This window comes from Rhincodon typus, chromosome 5 (assembly GCF_021869965.1).
Source record: "Rhincodon typus isolate 14 chromosome 5, sRhiTyp1.1, whole genome shotgun sequence".
In the NCBI taxonomy this organism is placed as follows: domain Eukaryota; kingdom Metazoa; phylum Chordata; class Chondrichthyes; order Orectolobiformes; family Rhincodontidae; genus Rhincodon; species Rhincodon typus.
Genome location: NC_063336.1, coordinates 15861210 through 15880633, shown reverse-complemented (window position 1 = coordinate 15880633; position 19424 = coordinate 15861210). Strand labels below are relative to the sequence as shown.

At 42.5% G+C, this 19424-nt stretch overlaps 1 protein-coding gene across 4 annotated transcripts in view; it reads right to left on the bottom strand.

The window, feature by feature from the left end:
* The window catches only part of ttl (tubulin tyrosine ligase), a 29014-nt gene extending 9805 nt beyond the window's left edge, over window positions 1-19209 (bottom strand). For all 4 annotated transcript variants that reach the window (XM_048597167.1, XM_020535152.2, XM_048597168.1 and 1 more), the window contains exons 1-4: window positions 17772-19209; window positions 12988-13066; window positions 5853-6085; window positions 3169-3304 (exon numbers count right to left, since the gene is read on the bottom strand). In XM_048597167.1, coding sequence (XP_048453124.1) covers window positions 3169-3304; window positions 5853-6085; window positions 12988-13066; window positions 17772-17928 — 605 coding nt within the window. In that variant the 5' untranslated portion in view covers window positions 17929-19209. The remainder of the gene's footprint in view (window positions 1-3168; window positions 3305-5852; window positions 6086-12987; window positions 13067-17771) is intronic.
* Between the last annotated feature and the right edge of the window lie 215 nt (window positions 19210-19424).

Genomic DNA, 19424 nt, shown 5'->3' with positions numbered 1-19424 from the left:
TTTGTACACAGAAAGGTCCCATGAGCTGCATCAAAATATCAGATCATTTATTTTACCAACACTGATTGCGGATAAATATTAGCCTAGACAATTGGGAAACCTCAGATGTTCTTCTCTGAATCGTGTCCTAGAATAATTTGATGACACCCCCCACACCCCGCCTCCCAATTTCTCCTTTGGTGCTGCATTCTTTTTTATCTAATTAATGTAGAACAAATTTCCAAGTGTAAAGGTGCAACTACAAGTTGCTGCTTGCGTCTGAAAGATTCATGCACTTTAGTTGTGTCAGCTTGAAGAAAGCCTACACATATTCTGGATGTGTCCTTCTTTCTCACTACTGCCTCAGTACCCAAATAGCTAATTAAGACTTTCAACGCTGAGAATACCAGTCTAAAATAATTTCAAAGCAACATACTGTTTTGCTTTGCAGTTTGTGTGGCTATGGACAGTCATGACCCTTTTACATTAATACAATAGTGAAATACTCTGGATGCTGAAAAACTAAAGCAAGACCAAAAAGAATGATGTAGATCAGGCAGCATTAGTGGAGAGTCATCAACAAATCAGCAGAACTGAAAACAGATAGAAATGTAAGAAATTTCATGTAAGGTGCTGTTACTTCGACCTACAAAAAGATTCAATGGAAGACTACCACAGACCATGGACAGAAAGGTCAGAATGGGAGCAAAAAGGAAAACTAAAAACAACAAGCAAACCAAAGCTCAGGCTGATGCTTGCCAAATGAAAAGAGGGACTCTGCAAACTGGTCACCAGCCTGCATTTGGTCTCACTAATGTGGAGGAGACCACATTGCGAGCGGCCAATACAGTGTGCTAAATTAAAACAAAATTAAATCGCTGTTTCACTTGAAATAAAACAGTATAAAACATTTAGCAGTGAGAATGGAGGCGAATGGAGGAAATGGCAGATATTGAATCTCCTACATTTACATGGAAGATAGAAAAGGGAACGGCTGTTAGGGTGACTAAGGAGCGGGCTAGCATGTCACAACAGGAATGATACCCACAGAATAAAACAAAGGACTACAGATGCTGGAGATCTGAAACAAAGAAAAACAAATTGCTGGAGAGACTCAGCAGGTCTGGCAGCACTTATGGAGAGAAAACAGAGTTAATGTTTTGAGTCCAGTGACCCTTCTTCAGAACAAGGAGGAGGATAATCTGTTAAAAAGAGAGGCTGGAATGTCATGGCGACAAGAGGAACCTTATCATTGTGCTGGGAAGAGTTGAGAGCAGAAGTGCCTGAAATGGACTGGATACATTGCAGGGCCTTGTCAACCAGGTAGGGGAGAGTGCTCGCTAATGGAAAGAGGCAGACATGTTGGAATCGCTGAAATGAAATGTTGCATCATCGCCACAAATGTGTTGAGACCACACCAGGAATATTGTGCGCAGTTTTGGTATCCTTATCGGAAGAAAGATGTTCTTGCTATAGAGGGACTCCAACATTTGCATGCTTTACCTCAGCAACTGATGTGCAAGGACACCCAGATCTCTTTGCACATTCCTCTTTCTCAAGTTTATCTATCTTTAAGGTCACTAAACCTTCTAGTAAAACTAAAAGATGAAGTCACTATAGTCATGAGGCTGCTCTCTCATTAGATAGAGATGACTGGTCATAGTTTAACCGGAGGATCATCACGCATCAAGTGAGGAAAGATTTTGAGAAGGGGAATCCTTCATGGTAACCTTAAGAATCATAATGAAACTGGTCTTTCATCTTGTATTTAATTAAGAGTTTTCAATGGATATGCTAACTGCTGAACCCAGGTGCTGGTAGCTATGTTCACTGAATGACAATCACCGAGAGACTTCTTTGCATTCGGATTTGAAGGTGTCCTTCTGACTGAGAGCTGATGAGAAGTTATATTCTGTTTTGATAAATTAAGAAAATATCTTCTTGTTTGCAATACATCAAATATCATTGCTCATTATCACAATGTACTGAAATCACATTTCTCTTTCTGATCATCTTAACTTACTACTCAATCTTACATACCTCTATCAAGTTACCGCCCCCACTCTTCTCTGCTCCAAAAAAAAACACAACCTGAGCTCATCCAGCCTCTCCTCTTAGCCGAAATTCTCTATCCCAAGTAACATCCTAGTGAATCTCCTTTGCACCCTCTCCGTAACAGTTAACTCTGGAACAGTAAGCTTCCTAATCACAGGGCAAGGTCTATTCACCACTATAAAACCATTGAAACAGAGGAAAAAGTACTGAAAAAGTTCAGACCTGAAGATTGAAGGAAAATTGCTGGCACAACATTGTGACTTCAGAATACAAGCCATCAAGAACTTGTGTTAATACAGGAAGGTAGTTTCTCACCTCCTACACCTTCCCGTTAGGAAAAATCGAAAGAAAGACTATTACTTAAATGGAGAGAGATTCCAAAAATGCAGAGCAGAGGGATCTGGGTGCTCTTGTACATGAGACACAAAGTTAGCACATAGGTGCAGCAAATAATTAAGGTTCAAATGGAATTTTGGCTTTTATTGTTAAGGGGTTGGGATTTAAAAATAGGAAAATCTTGCTATCATTGTACAGGGCGTTGGTGAGGCTGCACCTGGAACACACAATTTTGGGCCCCATATTTAATAAAGGATATACTGTCATTGGATGCAGTTCGAAAGAAAATCACTAGGCCGAATCCTGGAATGAAGGTGCTGTCTTTATCCAGAACAGCTTCACAGTTAAGGCCTTTATTCGCTAGAGTTTAGAAAAATGAGGGGTGATATTATTGAAACTTGACAAGGTAGGTGTTGATAAGATGTTTCCACTAATGGTGGAATGTCAAATTAGGAAATACTCATTTATAACTGTGGTGCAAAGGAATTTCTTTTCCCACAGGGTAGTGAACATCCGGAATTCTTTATCCCAGGAAGTACAGAGGCCAGATCATTGCAAGTTTTTAAAAAGAGGAGGCAGACAGGTTTTTGAAATATCAGGGAGTTTACAGCTATGAGGAGTTAACATGGAAGAGGGGTTGTGGCCCTATGCAGATCAGGCATGATCTTACAGGCTTGAGAGGCCAAATGGCCTACTCTTCCTCCTATTTCTTATATTCTTATTCAACGTGCAGTTAGAGAAGGACCAAAACATTTCACGCACCATAAACAAACAAATAAACAAACAGCCTTCCATTACCTGATGTCAAATTTGCGATGTCCTGGTTCTAACAGTAAAGGTCTCTCGAGGTATTTCTGAATCACGTGAACTTGACCTTGATTATCTATGTAATCCATCAATTCATTAGCGTCAGAAGAAATAAAAATTCCAGTACCTGTAAGAGATATCAATGTACAAATTCAATCAAAAACATATGCTGCATGCAGAGTCAGGATATTGCAATTAAGTAAAGAAAGTGCTTTAATTATTTAGGTCTTTGATAATGGCCTTCTGATCACTCAAGGCACTTCATATTCAAATAACTAAGTGTACATATGATACACAACTTGTGCAAAGTCCAAGTGTGCCTCCAGCTGAATGTCTCTTCTGATAGGTCCCCTAACAATGCAACACTCCATCAGTGATATAATCTGGACTGACACAGTGCATGTTGAAATTGGAGATGTCCCAAAGTTATAGAGAATAAATAGCATGATGCATTACTTCTGCATTACATGCTTTTTATGACAATGAGAAACAGGGTTAGGAGAATACCTACTACAACTTGACATGTATCATCTTTAAAAAGACCACAGAAGAGAGGAAGATGCTTCTGCGGTACATTAATATTGAAATACCACTAAACTATTCAATTGTATTCCAACTCAAAAATCCCCAGTTAAAATAGAAAATGTAATCCTGATAGCTAAGTAGGTAACTACACTATTATTTAAAATACAAGAGCTATACAAGTCAGAGTTTCACAGTCAGATGCAATTAGCCAACCTCATCTATAATTAGACTTGATACATCAGGACCTGCTAGAGGGAAATATTGGCCATGGCCTTAATCCCTGATCAACAATTAGAGACTATCGCTCATTAGTGCATTATTGTGAATGCTGAACAACATTTATAAAAGACCTTCCACAAAGTAAAACAGAAGACCCAAGTCACTTCACAGTTGGAGGTCAAGCCCAAGGACAAACAGAATGTAGTGAAAGGCACTGAGCAGTGTTAGATGTGAAACATTTGAGGGCAAAGTGATGCGGTCAGACAGACTGCAGGCAGGATTCTACAGTAGGAGGATAATTGGGTATACGGTCCGCTATGTTAAAACTGTGTTGAGAGAGGAAATAGGACAATGGAACAGGGTTCAGGATGGATGGAGGATCCACGCAGGGACTTGGGACACTTGAGTCAATTCTTACCATAGCACAACTACAGCTATCTAGGAGTTTTGCACACTACCTGCTGCACAGCCTTATTCTTTGAGGAATAAATCGTACAAGGACTTGGTGAGACCAAACTGGAGTACTGCGTGCAGCTTTTGTCTCCATTTCTGAGGAAAGATGTTCTGGCTATGGAGGGAGGGTTTCCCAGACTGGTTCCTAGGATGATATTTGAAGAGAGACTAGATCAGTTAGGATAATATTCACTTGAGAAGAATGAAGGGGATCGCATAGAAACCTATAAAATTCTAACTAGACTAGTCGGGATAAAGACAGGAAGATGTTCCCAATGACTGGGGAATCTAGGACCAGAGATCATAATTTAAGAGTTGGGGTAAGCCATTTAGGACTGAGATGAGGAGAAATTTCTTCACCCAGAGTGATGAGCCTGTGGAATTCTTGTCACAGAAAGTGATCAAGGCCAAAATGTTGAATCTTTTCAAAGGAGATGGATATAATTCCTACGGCATGGGGAAAGAGTGGGAACAGAGTACTATCAGCCACAATCATATTGAATGGGAGAGCAGGCTTGAAGAGCCAAATGGCCTACTCCTGCTCCTATTTTCTATGTCTCTTTACCTGGCATGCAGCCAGCCACGTTTAACAGTTCCTGGCCCTCTCACAAGAAAACCAGCAATAGACAGCAAGGGACTGCTGGGTTCCCCAGCAACATATTCCCCTGTAACAGGGAATCATTTCAAGTTGATGAGCAGAGAGGCTGCTTAGCAATCAAGAACGAGGGTGGACGGAGAGATCGAAGTGGTGAAGGACTTGTGGGCAAGGTTGATTATAGAGTCATAGGATCATACAGCATGGAAACAAACCCTTCGGTCCAGCTCATCCATGCCAACCAATTTTCCCAAACTAAACTAGTCCCACTTGCCTGCAGTTGGCCCACATCACTCTAAGCAGTTCCTACTCATGTACCTTTCCAAATGCCTTTTAAATGTTGTAACTGTACTTACAAGTTACCATCTCCTCTGGCAGTTCATTCCACATACAAACCATCCTCTGATGGCAGAAGATTTGTTTGAGGGATCCAGGGCTCCTCCTGATTCTCAAGCAACAATATCAAAAGGACTTTTATTTTTTCCTTTATTCATTCACAGGATGAGGGCATCGCTGGCCAGGCAGCATTTATTGCCCATCCCTAATTGCCCAGAGGGCAGTTCAGAGTCAACCGCATTGCTGTGGGTCTAGAGTCACATGTTGGCTAGACCAGGTAAGGATGGCAGTTTCCTTCCCTAAAGGACATTAGTGATCCAGACAGGTTTTTCCAACAATTGACAATGGATTCATGGCCATCATTTAGACTGTTAATTCCAGATATTTATTGAGTTCAATTTCCACCATCTGCCGTGGTGGGATTCGAACCCGGGTCCCCAAAACATTATCTGCGTCTCTGGATTAACAGTCCTGCGGTAATACCACAAGGCCATTGCCTTTCACACATTTGAAGATTTAACATGCAGGTATCAAAGGTAATTCATACCTTTAGCGCCTGCTGAAGATTTGGCTATCCACACGTTGCTTTCTCCATTTTCCTCTCTCTTGTGGTAAGATGCCAAAAATGCTTCCCGATCATCTGTTCTCGCGTTATTTCTTTGTGCTTTGATGCCATTCTTCACAGGTATCAGAGTAGTGTGGAGACCCATGGGATAGATCACATAAGATTCTGGAAACCAGGTGCACGATTCCATCAGCTCTGGGATTGTCTTGATGAGTCTAATTTAGAAAGAGCATGATGCTTCATTGAAAAAGCAAACCATGAACACAAGCAAACTTCAGTACAGAAAGAGACACTTTCCACAAACTCTGGGGCTGCACAAACAAAAACTCTTAGCAGTCAAAAACAAAAATTCATGTCAACTGGTGCTTCCTTGCTGATGAGTTTGCAAGCTTTACAAGCAATGTTTTCGATACTTACCTCCCCATCTCTTGAAAAAGGTAAGATGATGTGCATGTTGGAAATTAAAAACCAACTAAGTTGTTAACTTAAGAAATTCTGAAGACGTGTTACTTAACTTGTGCAAACTCTGGTATTTATGGTCCTGGAAAAGCAACCAAAAATGGAGAATTCAAATTTCACCATGAGAAGGTGCGGGACAGAAATCGATAGATTTGGTGTTTTGTGACCTAGCATCAAAAGTAGCCATAGATGTCAAAAATAAGCTGACTGATTCAATAAAATTCACAGAAGAAATGCACCAACCCAGCAAATCTAGTCCATACGTGACTCCAGTCCTCCACAAATGATTGAGTCTTAGGGCAGCATGGTGGCTCAGCGGTTAGCAATGCTGCCTCACAACGCCGGAGCCCTGGGTTCAATTCCAGCCTTGGGCGATTGGCTGTGTGGAGTGTCCATGTTCTCCTTAGACGATTTAGCCATGGCGAATGCAGGGTTACAGGGATAGGGTAGGAAGCTGGGTCTGGGTGGGATGCTCTTTGGAGGTCGCAAAGACTCAATGGGTTGAATGGCTTCTTTCTGCACTGTAGGAATACTATGATTCTAAAGACGTCTGAAGAAGTCTTCAAGATGTCCCACTGCTACCTCTTTTGACTGTGCAAGCATCACATGAAGGATACACAGGGACACATACACACACAAAAAAAGCCTTCCAATATTCACTGGATAGCACCCAAGAGTAGGAACACAAGACCCACAAGCATATGGGAATTTGTAACAAATTCATAGTTGTTCTAGTTAACTCAGGACAAATCAAAAACAATACCAACAGTAAAGGACACAGTCATGTTCACATAACAGAATCCACTGGACAGGGTGAGCAAAAGTAAAAATATTAAACACTTCAGCAAGAACAAAGGTCTAGACAGACATTCACATTCTTACAATTAAGCTTTTGTGCATCACAGTACCAGAACAACCCTTATCAACGTCACAAATGCAATGTTCCTATGACTAGAATGAAGTATATCTCCTTATCCTTCTTGTGCTGCCTGCAGTTTCTGACTGCACCATTCTCAAAAAACATCTTTCCACTGTCATGTAGCTAGATGGGAAGGCACTTTCCTAGTTCAATTCTGCTCTAAATCACAGTCAAAGACTCATAAGTAATAACTTCTGCTTTTCTGCATCTGCATCATTACCTCTGGTGTCCTCCAGGAATCTATCCTAACCCCCTCCTATTTCTCATCTAAATGTGCTTCTTGGGAGATGTCATCCAAAAACACTTCAGTTTTACCTTACCACCACCTCTCTTGACTGTTTCCATGTTGCTACGTTATTGTTCACAACCATGGTGTCATTACTGTCCCAAGGTGAGCTTCCAAACCCAGATCCACTCCACCATCAATAATGCTTTTTTCCTATCTCCATAACATCAGCTGAAGTCAACCCTGGCCCAACCTCATCCAGGCCTTTGTAAGCCTAGACTTGATTATTCCAACATACTCCTGGTTGGTCTCCCACATTCCACCCTACATTAACTTGAGCTCATCCAAAGCTTTACTGTCCATCTTCTTACTTGCATCAAGTCCCGTTCCCCAACTGCCCTTTGCTCACTGACCTACATCGGCTCCCAGTCAAGTAATACTTAAAATTCCCAATCTTGTTTTCAAATCTATCCATCGTCTTAACCTTGCCCATTTGCGCTTTCTCCTCCATCTCCAAAACCCTCAAGGATATTGGTGCTCATCTAATGATGGCATCTTGAGCATCCTTAATTTTAACTACTCCACTATCAACTGCTGTGCCTTCGGGTGCATTGGCCCTGAGCCCTGGAATTCCCTTGCTGAACTTCTGTAACTCTGCACCTCCCTTCCCTCCTTGTAAACTTACTCTTTGACCTAGCTAGCAATTACCTTTCCCAGTTCTCCTACATGGCTCCATATTTAATTTTGCTTCATTAAGCTCCTGTAAAGTGGCCTGTGATGTTTTGTTAAATTAAGGGTGCTAAATAACACATTGTTGTTAAATCAGACTGATGAATGGATTCTCTAACTTCAAATAATGCTGATCTTGTTAATGTTGATCTTGCCTAGCACATGGTGTAACCTGTATGCCTTACTCTGTCCAAGTTTTTTTGATCCCTATGACCTTGATTACTATGATCTGCATGTACTGCTCTCAAACAAAGCTTTTCACTGTACTTAGGGACATGTGACAATAAATCAAATCAATCAAGCAACTAAATTACTGGCCAGATTCAATTATGCCCAAGTTCTTACGGCAAATAGTTTGCAAAGCTTAAGGCGGCAAAGGACTACAAACGGCTTATTAGAGATTTTCAAGGGCCTTTACGCTGACAGTTCCAGTAGCATTCACGATCAGTACAACAACCATCTCAGCTCCTGGAATGGTTTGTAAACAGGGAAAGATATTCCTCTTGTTCACAGCACCTCTGTGGCATATGATGTGCAACACCAATTTAATAAAACAAATGCATCAAGTTACATCTGCTGAGTTGACTTGAGTTACACGATCGCCAAAACAACTGGGTAATTTGTTTGTAAATTTTAACAATGGGCAAAAAAAAGTACCTTTCAAATTCACAATCAGCTGTCTAAAATAGAAAATACTACACACAATGGGACTGTCACCATTAGCCACTGTTAACACAGCTGACCTTTGAAAGAATTTTGTTTTGTTTTCTTATTCACTGATAGGATCTAGGTGTTGTGATTGCCTTTGAGAAGGTGGTGGTCAGACATAGAAACGCACGGGAATTCCTAGAGGCATGGTTCTCAACCCATAATGCAATCAACAAACATATAGAACTGGACCCCATATACAAACCCATACAGAACAGAACCAGAAATGACAGCTCACCATAACAGACTGGACAGTATAAATTTCAAGCGGAATAGAACAACATCGCTTCATCAGAGGCCTCACTGATGATGTTACCTAGCACGGTGAGGAAACGCCTGAACAAAAACAAGCCAGCTCGGCGAGCAAGTCAACAACTTCACCCACAACCCGAGCTACAAATCTTCGCTAAAACTTAAAGGTGGTGGTCAGTTTCTTGAACTGCTGCAGTCTATGTATTTTAAGTAGACTCACAATGCCACTAGCCTGGAAGCTGTGTACAACACCATCATAAAGGGTGAAATTAGAATTAACAACGTTGACATAAACTTCATTAAATTATAGGGAGGTGATGGTCTAATGGTATTACCATGAGCCTATTAATTTAGAGACTCAGCATACAATGTGCTGAGCACCCAGGTTTGAATCTAATCATGGATTGATGGGGTAATTTGAATTGAATAAAAATTTAAGAAAATAATTAAGAGTCTAAGAGTCATTGTCGAAAGAACCTTTCTGGCTCATTAAAGTCCTATAGGGAAGGAAACTGCATCCCTGCCCAGTCTGGCCTACATGTGACTCCAGACCCACAGCAATGTGGTTGACTCTCAAAATGACCCTCAAAATGGTCTAGCAAGGTACTCCATTGTATCAATCACTAGAAAATCTCAAAACAAGAAATAAAACTGGACAGAACATCTACCGTTCACCTAGTGACCAGAAAAGATAACAGCAAACAGCCTGTAAACACTTCAAAGTCCTCCTTACTAACATCTGGGGGCCAATGCCAAAATTGGGAGAGCTCTCCCATGGATTAGTCAAGCAATAAGCTGACACAGCAATGGTCAGAGATTCATACCTTACAGACAGTGTCCCAGACAACACAATTACCATCCCTGAATATGTCCTGTCCCACCAGCAGGACAGGCCCACTTCCCTAGCAGAAGTGACTGCACAGTGGTATACAGTAAGTAGGGAGGTACCACCCTAAAGTCTCATGGCATCAAGTCAAACATGGGCACGGAAACTTTCTGCTCATTACTGCCCTCCCTTGACTGCTGAATGAGTACTCCATATTGAACAAAACTTGGAGGAAGCACTGAGGGTGGCAAGGGTACAGAATGTACTCTGGGCGGGGAATTTCAATCTTCAGCACCACTACTCCATCACTCTTGATCGAGTTGGTTGAGGCCGAAACAACAAAACTGCTAGACTGGGTCTGCGGCAGGTGGTAAAGGAACCAACAAGAGGGAAAAATATACTTGACCTCATCCTTGCCAAGCTGCTTGCCATAAATACATCTGCCCATGACAGTAACAGAAAGAGTGGCTACCATATGGCCCATGTGGAGACAGAGATCAACATGAATATTTACACCGAGGCCACCTTGTGCCATGCACATTAGAACAGACTTCAAACAGATCCGTCAACTCCAGACTGGCCATCCATGAGGCACTGTAGGCCATCAACAGCAGAATCATTCTTCAACAGTATCTCAACCTCATTGCCCAGCGTATCCCCCGTTCTACCATTTATCAAGCCAGGAAGACCAACCCTGGCACAAAGAAGAGTACAGGAGAGCATGCCAGGAGTAGCAGCAGCATGCATGCTTAAAAACGAGGTGTCAACCCAGTAAAGCTACAAAAAGAAAAGCCTATTTGCACCCCAAACAGCACAAGCAGCAAGTGATAGACAGAGCTAAGCAATTTCACAACTAACAGATCAAACCTAAGCTCCACAGTGCTGCCACATGCAGTTGAGAGGACAATTTAAAAAAGTCAATGGAGGTGGTTCCATAAATATCTCCATCCTTAATGATGTGGGAACTCAACACACGAGTGCAAGAGATAAAGCCAAAGTATTCACACCAAGCTTCATCCAGAAGCACCAAGTGGATGATCCAACTCGGCCCCATCCCCAGCTTCTCAGACGCCAGTCTTCAGCCTATTCTATTCACACCACCTATTATTAAGAAACAGTTAGAGGCTCTGGATACTGCAAAAAACCGTGGGTCCTGACAATATTCTGGCAACAGTATTAATGACTTGCGCTCCAGAAATTGCTGCACACCTAGTCAAGTTCCTAACACCGTTCCATTACAGCTACAACACTGGTATATACCCAACAACGGGAAAGTTCCCCAGTTATGTCCTGTACACAAAAACCAGGACAAATCTAACCAGGCCAATTACTGCCCCATCAGTCTACGCTTGACCATCAGTAAAGAGATTAAAGGTGTCATTAACAGCGCTTCAAACAGCACCTGCTCAGCAACACTCACTCTGCTCCTGATCTCATTACAGCATTGGTTCAAATATGGACAGAACAGCTGAATTCCATGCCACATTTCAGGGAATGTGGCATCAAGGAGCCCTAGCAAAACAGGAATCAATGGGATTCATGGGGAAAACTCTCCACTGGCTAGAGTCATACCTGGCAAGTAGGAAGATGGTTGTTGGACGTTAGTCATCTCAGCAGGAGTTTGTCAGGGAACTGTCTTAAGACCAGCCATCTTCAACTGCTTCATCAACAAGTTTCCTTCGAAAGTGCGGATATTGGCTGCTGACTGCTCAATCTTCAGCATCATTCCCAACTTCTCTGATACTAAAGTAGTCAATGTCTAAATAAAGCAAGTCCTGGGCAATATCTGGGCTTGGGCTGAAAAGTACAAATTAACATTCACACAAATGCCAGGCAATGACTATTTCCAGTGGGATAGTCTAATCATTATCCCCCTAACATTCTGCGCAATACCATCACCGAATTCCCCAATATCAATATCTTGGAGGTTACCATTGACCAGAAACTGAACTGGAGTAGCCATGTTTATACAATGGCAACAAGTGAAGTTCAGATGCGAGGAATCCAGCAACAAGTAACTCATCCCCTGACTTCCCAAAGCCTGCCCCAAGCCAGAAGTCAGGAGCAATATTCCCTCTAACAAAAACAAAGTTGCTGGAAAAGCTCAGCAGGTCTGGCAGCATCTGTGAAGGAGAAAACAGAGTTAAAGTTTCGGGTCCGGTGACCCTTCCTCAGAACTTAATATTCCCTCTAAGCTACATCCACTCCAACATTCTGTACAAGGCGCACAGCATCCTGATGCTGAATCACAGCATTGCTTTCTGGTTCAGTAAGTCACTACCATGCTCAGACCACAGAGGTCTGCAGAGAAGAAAAGAAAATTAGAGGGAATGCTGGTCAGGAGTGTGATGGAATACTCCCCACTTGCCAGGATGAGTGCAGCTCCAACAACACTCAAGAAGCTTGACACCATTGAGGACAAAGCAGCCCACTTGACTGCCACTACATCCCTAAACATCAACTCCCTCCAGCACCAACACTCAGTAACAGCTGTATGCATCATTTACGATGTGTACTGCAGAAATTCACCAAAGTACCTAAGACAGTACCTTCCAAACCAACAACCACTTCCATCTGGAAGGACAAGGGCAGTAGATACATGGGAACATCACCATGTATAAGTTCCCTACCAAACTAGTCATCACGCTGACTAGGAAATTTAATGTGGTTCCCACACTGTCACAGGGTCAAAATCCTGGAATTCCCTCCCGGACGACATTCTGGCCATAGTAGGTCTATCTACAGCACATGGACTGCAATGGTTCAAGAAAGTAGGTCACTATCACTTTCTCAAGGGCAACTAGGGTTGGGCAACAAATATTGGCTCAGCCAGCGACACCACTTCCCATTAGTGAATCAAATAACATTTTCATCAATGCCCTCCACCCTGGAAATGAAGCGTATGCTCAGTAAATATGTTTCAAGAGTGCTCTGTATTTTGTGTACACAGTACAGTAGCCTGGTCTGCTTTCTTATTTAAATCTAGCAATTTACTTACTTGACTAATGAAGCCTTGCGGCAGAGTTTGTCAGCACCCCTGTAATAGTTTACAAGCTGTGCAAGTCCTGGTTCATGACCTGCAAGTAAGCAAAGGCACTATTATTAGAATGTGCATTGTTGAACTTGGCAACACACAACACTCATAACTCACACTTACTTAAAGGGACTATTTTGTATCTATTGTTCAGCATGGAACATGTCTTTGTATGACATTAAATTATTAAAGCTAGGAAGTTGCTTCCAATTCTCAGCTCACTGTCCTAAACTAGGCACGATGCAGCCAATGTAAATGAGGAGCTAGGGGTGATGGATCACAAATCCTAGCAATCAAAAACAGAAAATGTTGTAATTACACAAATCAGTGAATACCCATGCAGCAAACAAGCAAGCAAGTTAATCATAGAGTTATATAGCACGGAAACAGACCCTTGGGTCCAATTCATCTGCGCCAACCAGATATCCCAATCTGATCTAGTCCCATTTGGTAACATTTGGCCCATATCTCTCTAAACCCTTCCTATTCATATACCCATCCAGATGCCTTCTCCTGTGGCAGCTTGCTCCATACACACACCATCCTCTGCGTGAAAAAGTTGCCGCTCAGGTCCCTTTAAATCTTTCTCCTCTCACCTTAAACCTGTGCCCTATAGTTTTGGACTTCCGCACCCTAGGAAAAGGACCTTGGCTATTCACCCTATCCATGCCCTTCATGATTTTATAAATCCTTATAAGGTCACCCTCAGCCTGCAATGCTCCAGTGAAAAAAGCCCCAGCCTCTCTTTGTAACTCACACCCTCCAGTCCCAGCAACATCCTTGTAAATCTCTTCTGCACTCTCTCAAGTTTAACATCATTCCTACAGAAGACAACCAGAATTGTTTGCTGTATTCTAAAAGCAGCAGCAATGCCCTGTACAGCCGCAACCTTCAGCTATAGTTCTTATCCAGAAATGAAAAGAGAGAAAGGAAACTAATGACTGAATGATTTGAGAGATGCTTAAAAGAAAATTGTACAGTGAATTACAAGATCATCTATGTGGAAACTAAGCAAAAAAGACCCGTATTTCTTTGGTACATTTCATAACCTCATGACATCCCAAAAGACAATTCACAGTCTATGACTTTCTAAAAAATACTGCTTCTATTTGAACGTAGAGGCCTGGCAACTACTGTATTACTGTTTGAGGGACCTTGCTGTAGACATTGCAAAATGAGAAGATGATCTGTTGTTTCTAATATTAATTGAGAGATAAGTAATTGTTCAAAGATAGGGGAGAACTTTCTGTTGTGCTTTGAATAATGCCCTGGGATTTTTGAATTCAACTGAGCCTATTGACTGGGCCCCAGTTTAATATTTTCAATATCCGTACCATATTTTATGGTCTCATTCATACATATACAAAGTATTATACTTAGAAAATGACAAAATCCATGTACTGCACTGACTTAAATTAGATGTTCTTTCTTGATTTAGTGGTGAGAAAAGGTTTGTACTGATTTCTATGCAGCCGAAGTAATAACAGAATTATCGAGACTGCCATACTTGAGCTTGCCACAATCGGGAACCAAATGACTCCAAAGGATTACTGCAGAGCACACACTGTTTCAGGAGAGATCAAGGATAGGGTGGAAGCTGTATGGCTATAATTCATTCACCAGACATTTGGCGAATCTATGCTAATTGAAAACAAATCTCAATTCAAAAGGTAGGAGAAATACTTTTCTTAGCTGATTTTCTTATAGCTTGGGAGGACAAAGAAAATTTAAAATGAGAAATTCCAATTTATAGGAATGGGATTGGGTCTTACTTTATTTTCTGTCAAAGTAATGACTTAGGATGGCCATAAGACGACCATAAGAGCAGAACTATGCCATTCTGCCCATCGAATCTACACAAATATTCAATGAGGTCATGACTGGTCTGATAATTCTCAACTCCACTTTTCTTCCTTTTACTCATAACCGTGAATTCTCTTACTAATTAAAAATCTCTCATCCTCGAACATACTTAATGACCCAGTCCCAAGAGCACTCAGTGGTAAAGAATTCCACAGATTCACAACCCTTGGAAGAAATTCCTCCTCATCTCTGTTTTAAATGTGTGACCCCTATTCTGATATTATGCCCTCTAGCACGAGACTCTCCAAAAAAGGGAACAACCTTCCGCTACCTACCAGGTCAACTCATCTAAGAACCTTGCATGCTTCAATGAGGTCAGCTGTTTTTCTTCTGTATTCCATCAAGTACAGGCCCAACCTACTGAAACCATACCTGCTTTAAGCCTGGTGAATCTTCTCTGGATACCTCCAATGCTAGTATATCTCTCCTCTGATAAGGGGCCAAAAACTGTTCAATAGTGGTATTCCAGCTGCAGTCTGACTAGTGCCTCATACACTTATAGCAAACTCCTCCACTTTTAGAACTCCACTCCCTTTGAACTAAAGGCCATTCACCATCATCTGCTGAACTTGGAATACTAGCTATTGTGGTTCGTTGACGAGGACTTCCAAATCTTCTGTTCTGTAACATTTTGCAGTCTTTCCCCATTTAAATAATATTCAACTCCTCAATTCTTCCTGCCACGGTGAAAATCTTAATTTCCCTACATTACATTCCACCTGCCTAGTTCTTGCCCACTCACTTAACCAGTCTAAGCCCCTCTGAAGGCTCGGTATCATCCTCAATACTTGCCGTCCCACCTATTTTTATGTCAAGAAAAAAACCGGGCTCCAGTACATTCACTTTCCTCAACAAGTCATTAGTATGTATTGTAAATAATTATCACACCAGCATTGATCCACGTGGCACTCTGCTAGTTACAGGTTGCCAGCCTGAAAATGCCCCTCGTTATCCCAATTCTGTCTTCTAGTAGTTAGCCAATCCTCTATCCATACTAATATACTACCTCTAACATCATGAACTCTTCTGTTAAGTTGTCTAACATGTGGCACCTTATGAAACACTTTCTGAAAATCCAAATATATTCCGTCCACAGCTTTCCCCTTTATCAATCCTGCTTGGTATTTCTCCATAGAATTCTAGTAAAATTGTCAGGTATGGCTTTTCTCTTCATGAAGTCATGCTGACTCAGCTTGATCATATTATGCATTAATAAATGCTTTGCTATTCCATCTTTTATAATAAACTCTAACATTTTCCCAATAACAGATGCTAAGCTAACTGACTTGCATATCAACTGCTTATTTACATGCATAAAGCTTGAGCAGCTGACCCATTCTGTCAATGCTGCATTTGTCAGCTGCTAGAAAGTGCAGTTAACATAAACACACCCTTCAGTTCATTTTTGTTTCCCTCGATGAGCAACTTTCTTCTCTCCCAACCCTTCCTTGACCAACCTCTTCAACTACAGTGTGGACACCAGAAATTTGCTCAGATGAAAATCTAAGTCCTATCATTCCAGTTGGAGTGCAATGCAACATCAGTTGTCTGCCCCGCCCAGTCGGGTAAAATGAGACTTTCCAGCACTGTTGCCTAGTCACCAAGCATCAATAAAAGATCTGATGTCATTGAGTCTGCGAAGCACAGCTACACTAACATAACATTTATGGTAAAATGCTGGACAGCCCTGATATAGCATCTTGGTGCACTGCAATGCACATAATACAATATTTAAACATCCGCACCTACCAATTCACACGCAGCAGGACAAGAAAAAGGTTACTGAAGCTCTCTAAGAAAAATGACACGTAAATAACTACACACAGGACCCTCCCAACTTTCCAGCAAAATTCAGACAAAAAAAGCACAGATTCTGCATTATGTATCTGCTGGGCTATCTTGTGTTTTACAGTGCAAGTATGAAAGTTCATTGCGCCTATTTGAAGCCTATCTTTCTCTAACTGACATTTGCAGCTTTTTATATTGGACTTACATTCTTCAATAACCCTGTTAGCTTTAATTTCTCGATTACACAATCCACACTCAAAATTCAAGACCTTGTAAATTTGAACTAAGAATGAGATGATATTTAGTGGGGGTGAGGTGTGTCAAAATAAAGCAGCCCTTCAGTCTTCTTTAAATTCCAGTGGTGACGTTGCTTAAAATGATCAGATTATTCATGGTCTGGAAAGGGTTAAATTTACCAATTGAACCTGTCATTTAATAGTAGAAGGGGGATATGGTGTCACTGCAACAGCCTATATGCACCAAAGATGATACACGAAGAGCTGACACTCCAGTATAGCACTGACGTGCAACTTTCACTCATTCACCTCTCCACCCAGTGAGGCTCAAAGCTTTTAGCAGGGAGACAAAAATTGCCCAAAAGAAGTGTTTCTGGCAGCCCAAGAAGCGACAGTTCAAGAAGTATCACAGCATTACTTGCTGCAATTGTACAGCAGAGATAGAGTTAAGAACAATTGTAAAACTATTCCAAATTGCTTTCAGATTTTTAAAAGTACAAGAAGAAATCTGACTTTTCTTCCAAGGTAAATCAAATAAAATATTTTACTAGATGTTTCAGAAAAAATTATCTGGGACCAGACAATTTATTACTGAAAGCATGACCAAGTAGATTTGGTTTAACCCCCCTGGGTTGGATATAATGTATTGAATATATTGGATAAATATTAAGGCCACCTCACAGTTGTGCTGGAGATAGCAGGACACGCCCAGATCTGCAGTGCAAACCTGCACTGGTCTCGAGATGACAGATCACAAGTCCCTCAATTTTAAAAACACAGCACTTGGAAAGCAAACGTTTTCCAAACAGATGTCTCCCTGCCACCCCCTCCCCCCAACCCCACTTCGCCAGCAAGTCTTACCCAGGGTACCGAAAGGCAGCTTGTTCCTCTCCCCCAGCATCAGGTTGAACCTGGGGTTGTCCCTCTTGAGTCTTCGCCATTGCCCCGTGGAGATGAGCACTTTACCCACTTCTGCGTAGATGGAGCTGTTCCGATCCCGGACCACAAAGGTGTACATAATAGGGACAGGGAAAGAGGCAGGGCACTTTGCACCACCGCCCAAGCTGATATCCCTGTCGCACTGGGCATTAAACTAGTTAAACCCCCATTAACCAGTCACCCTCCAACAGGCACCTGACCCCTGCAGCCCGAGCTGCGGGTGTTGCGGCAGCAGCCGAGCCCCCGGGGCTGTTGTGTGCTAACGGCTGAGACACGGACGTGCCGGGCTCCGGCAGTGGGAGGAGTAGCTCTGACTCCTCCAGAGGGGAGGAGAAGGGAAGGAAAGGGGTGTCTTCTCTTTGGTCTGTTTACACCTCTTTGTTCGCGGAGCCGCGGCCTCCTCTCGACATTTCAGCCCCGGCCCGTTCGCCAGCAAGCGCTGGGCCCATTCCACCCCAGCTCGACTGTTGTCCTGACCCGAGTTCGATCAGGCGAACGCTTCCGCTCCTGCCTCTACTTTTTCCCTTCCTCCCGGTTTCATTCTCCTCGCAGCCGCTTGATGCCTCGGCTCGATGCGAGTGGGAGGGAAGAGGTGTGTGGCCACAACGTCGCGCCCAACCGGCATTCTGGGAATTGTAGTTTTACCGTCCGGAAACTACAACTCCCACAATCCAACGGCTCCCCCGGGTTCTCCTTGGAGAGACGGGAATCGCAGAATCCCTCAAGTGCGGAGACAGGCCATTTGGCCCAACAAGTCTGCACCAACTCTCCGAGAAACTTCTCACCCGGACTCAGACCCCTACTGTAAACTTGCGTTGCTAATGGCTAATCCACTTAGCCTGTAGGAGGTTCTGTTCAAGTTCATGTTGGCGTACAGTGAAAGCAGAACTTGGAAATACTCAACAAAAGTTTTACAGCATCTTTGTCGATAGAGAAGCAAGAGTTAATATTTCAAGTCTGTCACCGTTTTTGCACCATGAGTGCATTTTGCCACTTTTATACAGAATCCCTACAGTGGGGAAACAGGCCATTCGGCCCATCAAGTCCACACTGACGGTCCAAAGGGCATCCCACCCAAACCTGTCCCGTCCCCACCCATATCTCTGTAACCCTGCATCCACCATAGCTAACCCACCTAGTCTGCACATCCCTGGATACTATGGGCAATTTAGCATGGCCAATCCACCTAACTTGCACATCTTTGGACTGTGGGAGGAAACCAGAGCACCCAGAGGAAACCCCAAGCAGACATGGGAGAACATGCAAACTCTACACGGACAGTTGCCCAAGGGTGGAATCGAACGTGGATTCCTGGTGCTGTGAGGCAGCAGTGATAGCCATTAAACACTGTGCCACCCTAAATGGATGTTTGGAACTGTAGCAGATGCTTATTTTGTGTTCCCGAGGAAATTACATGGAACTTGTGCACAGGATTTCTAACTGGTGCAATATGAATGCAAATTATTTGGTGAATTTTTAGCAGAAATTGCTTCTGGGAGCACTGGTAAAGTTGTCAAGGGTGGTCTAATCTCCCAGAATTAAGGATTGCTCTCTAGGAGCTGCCAACATAGAACA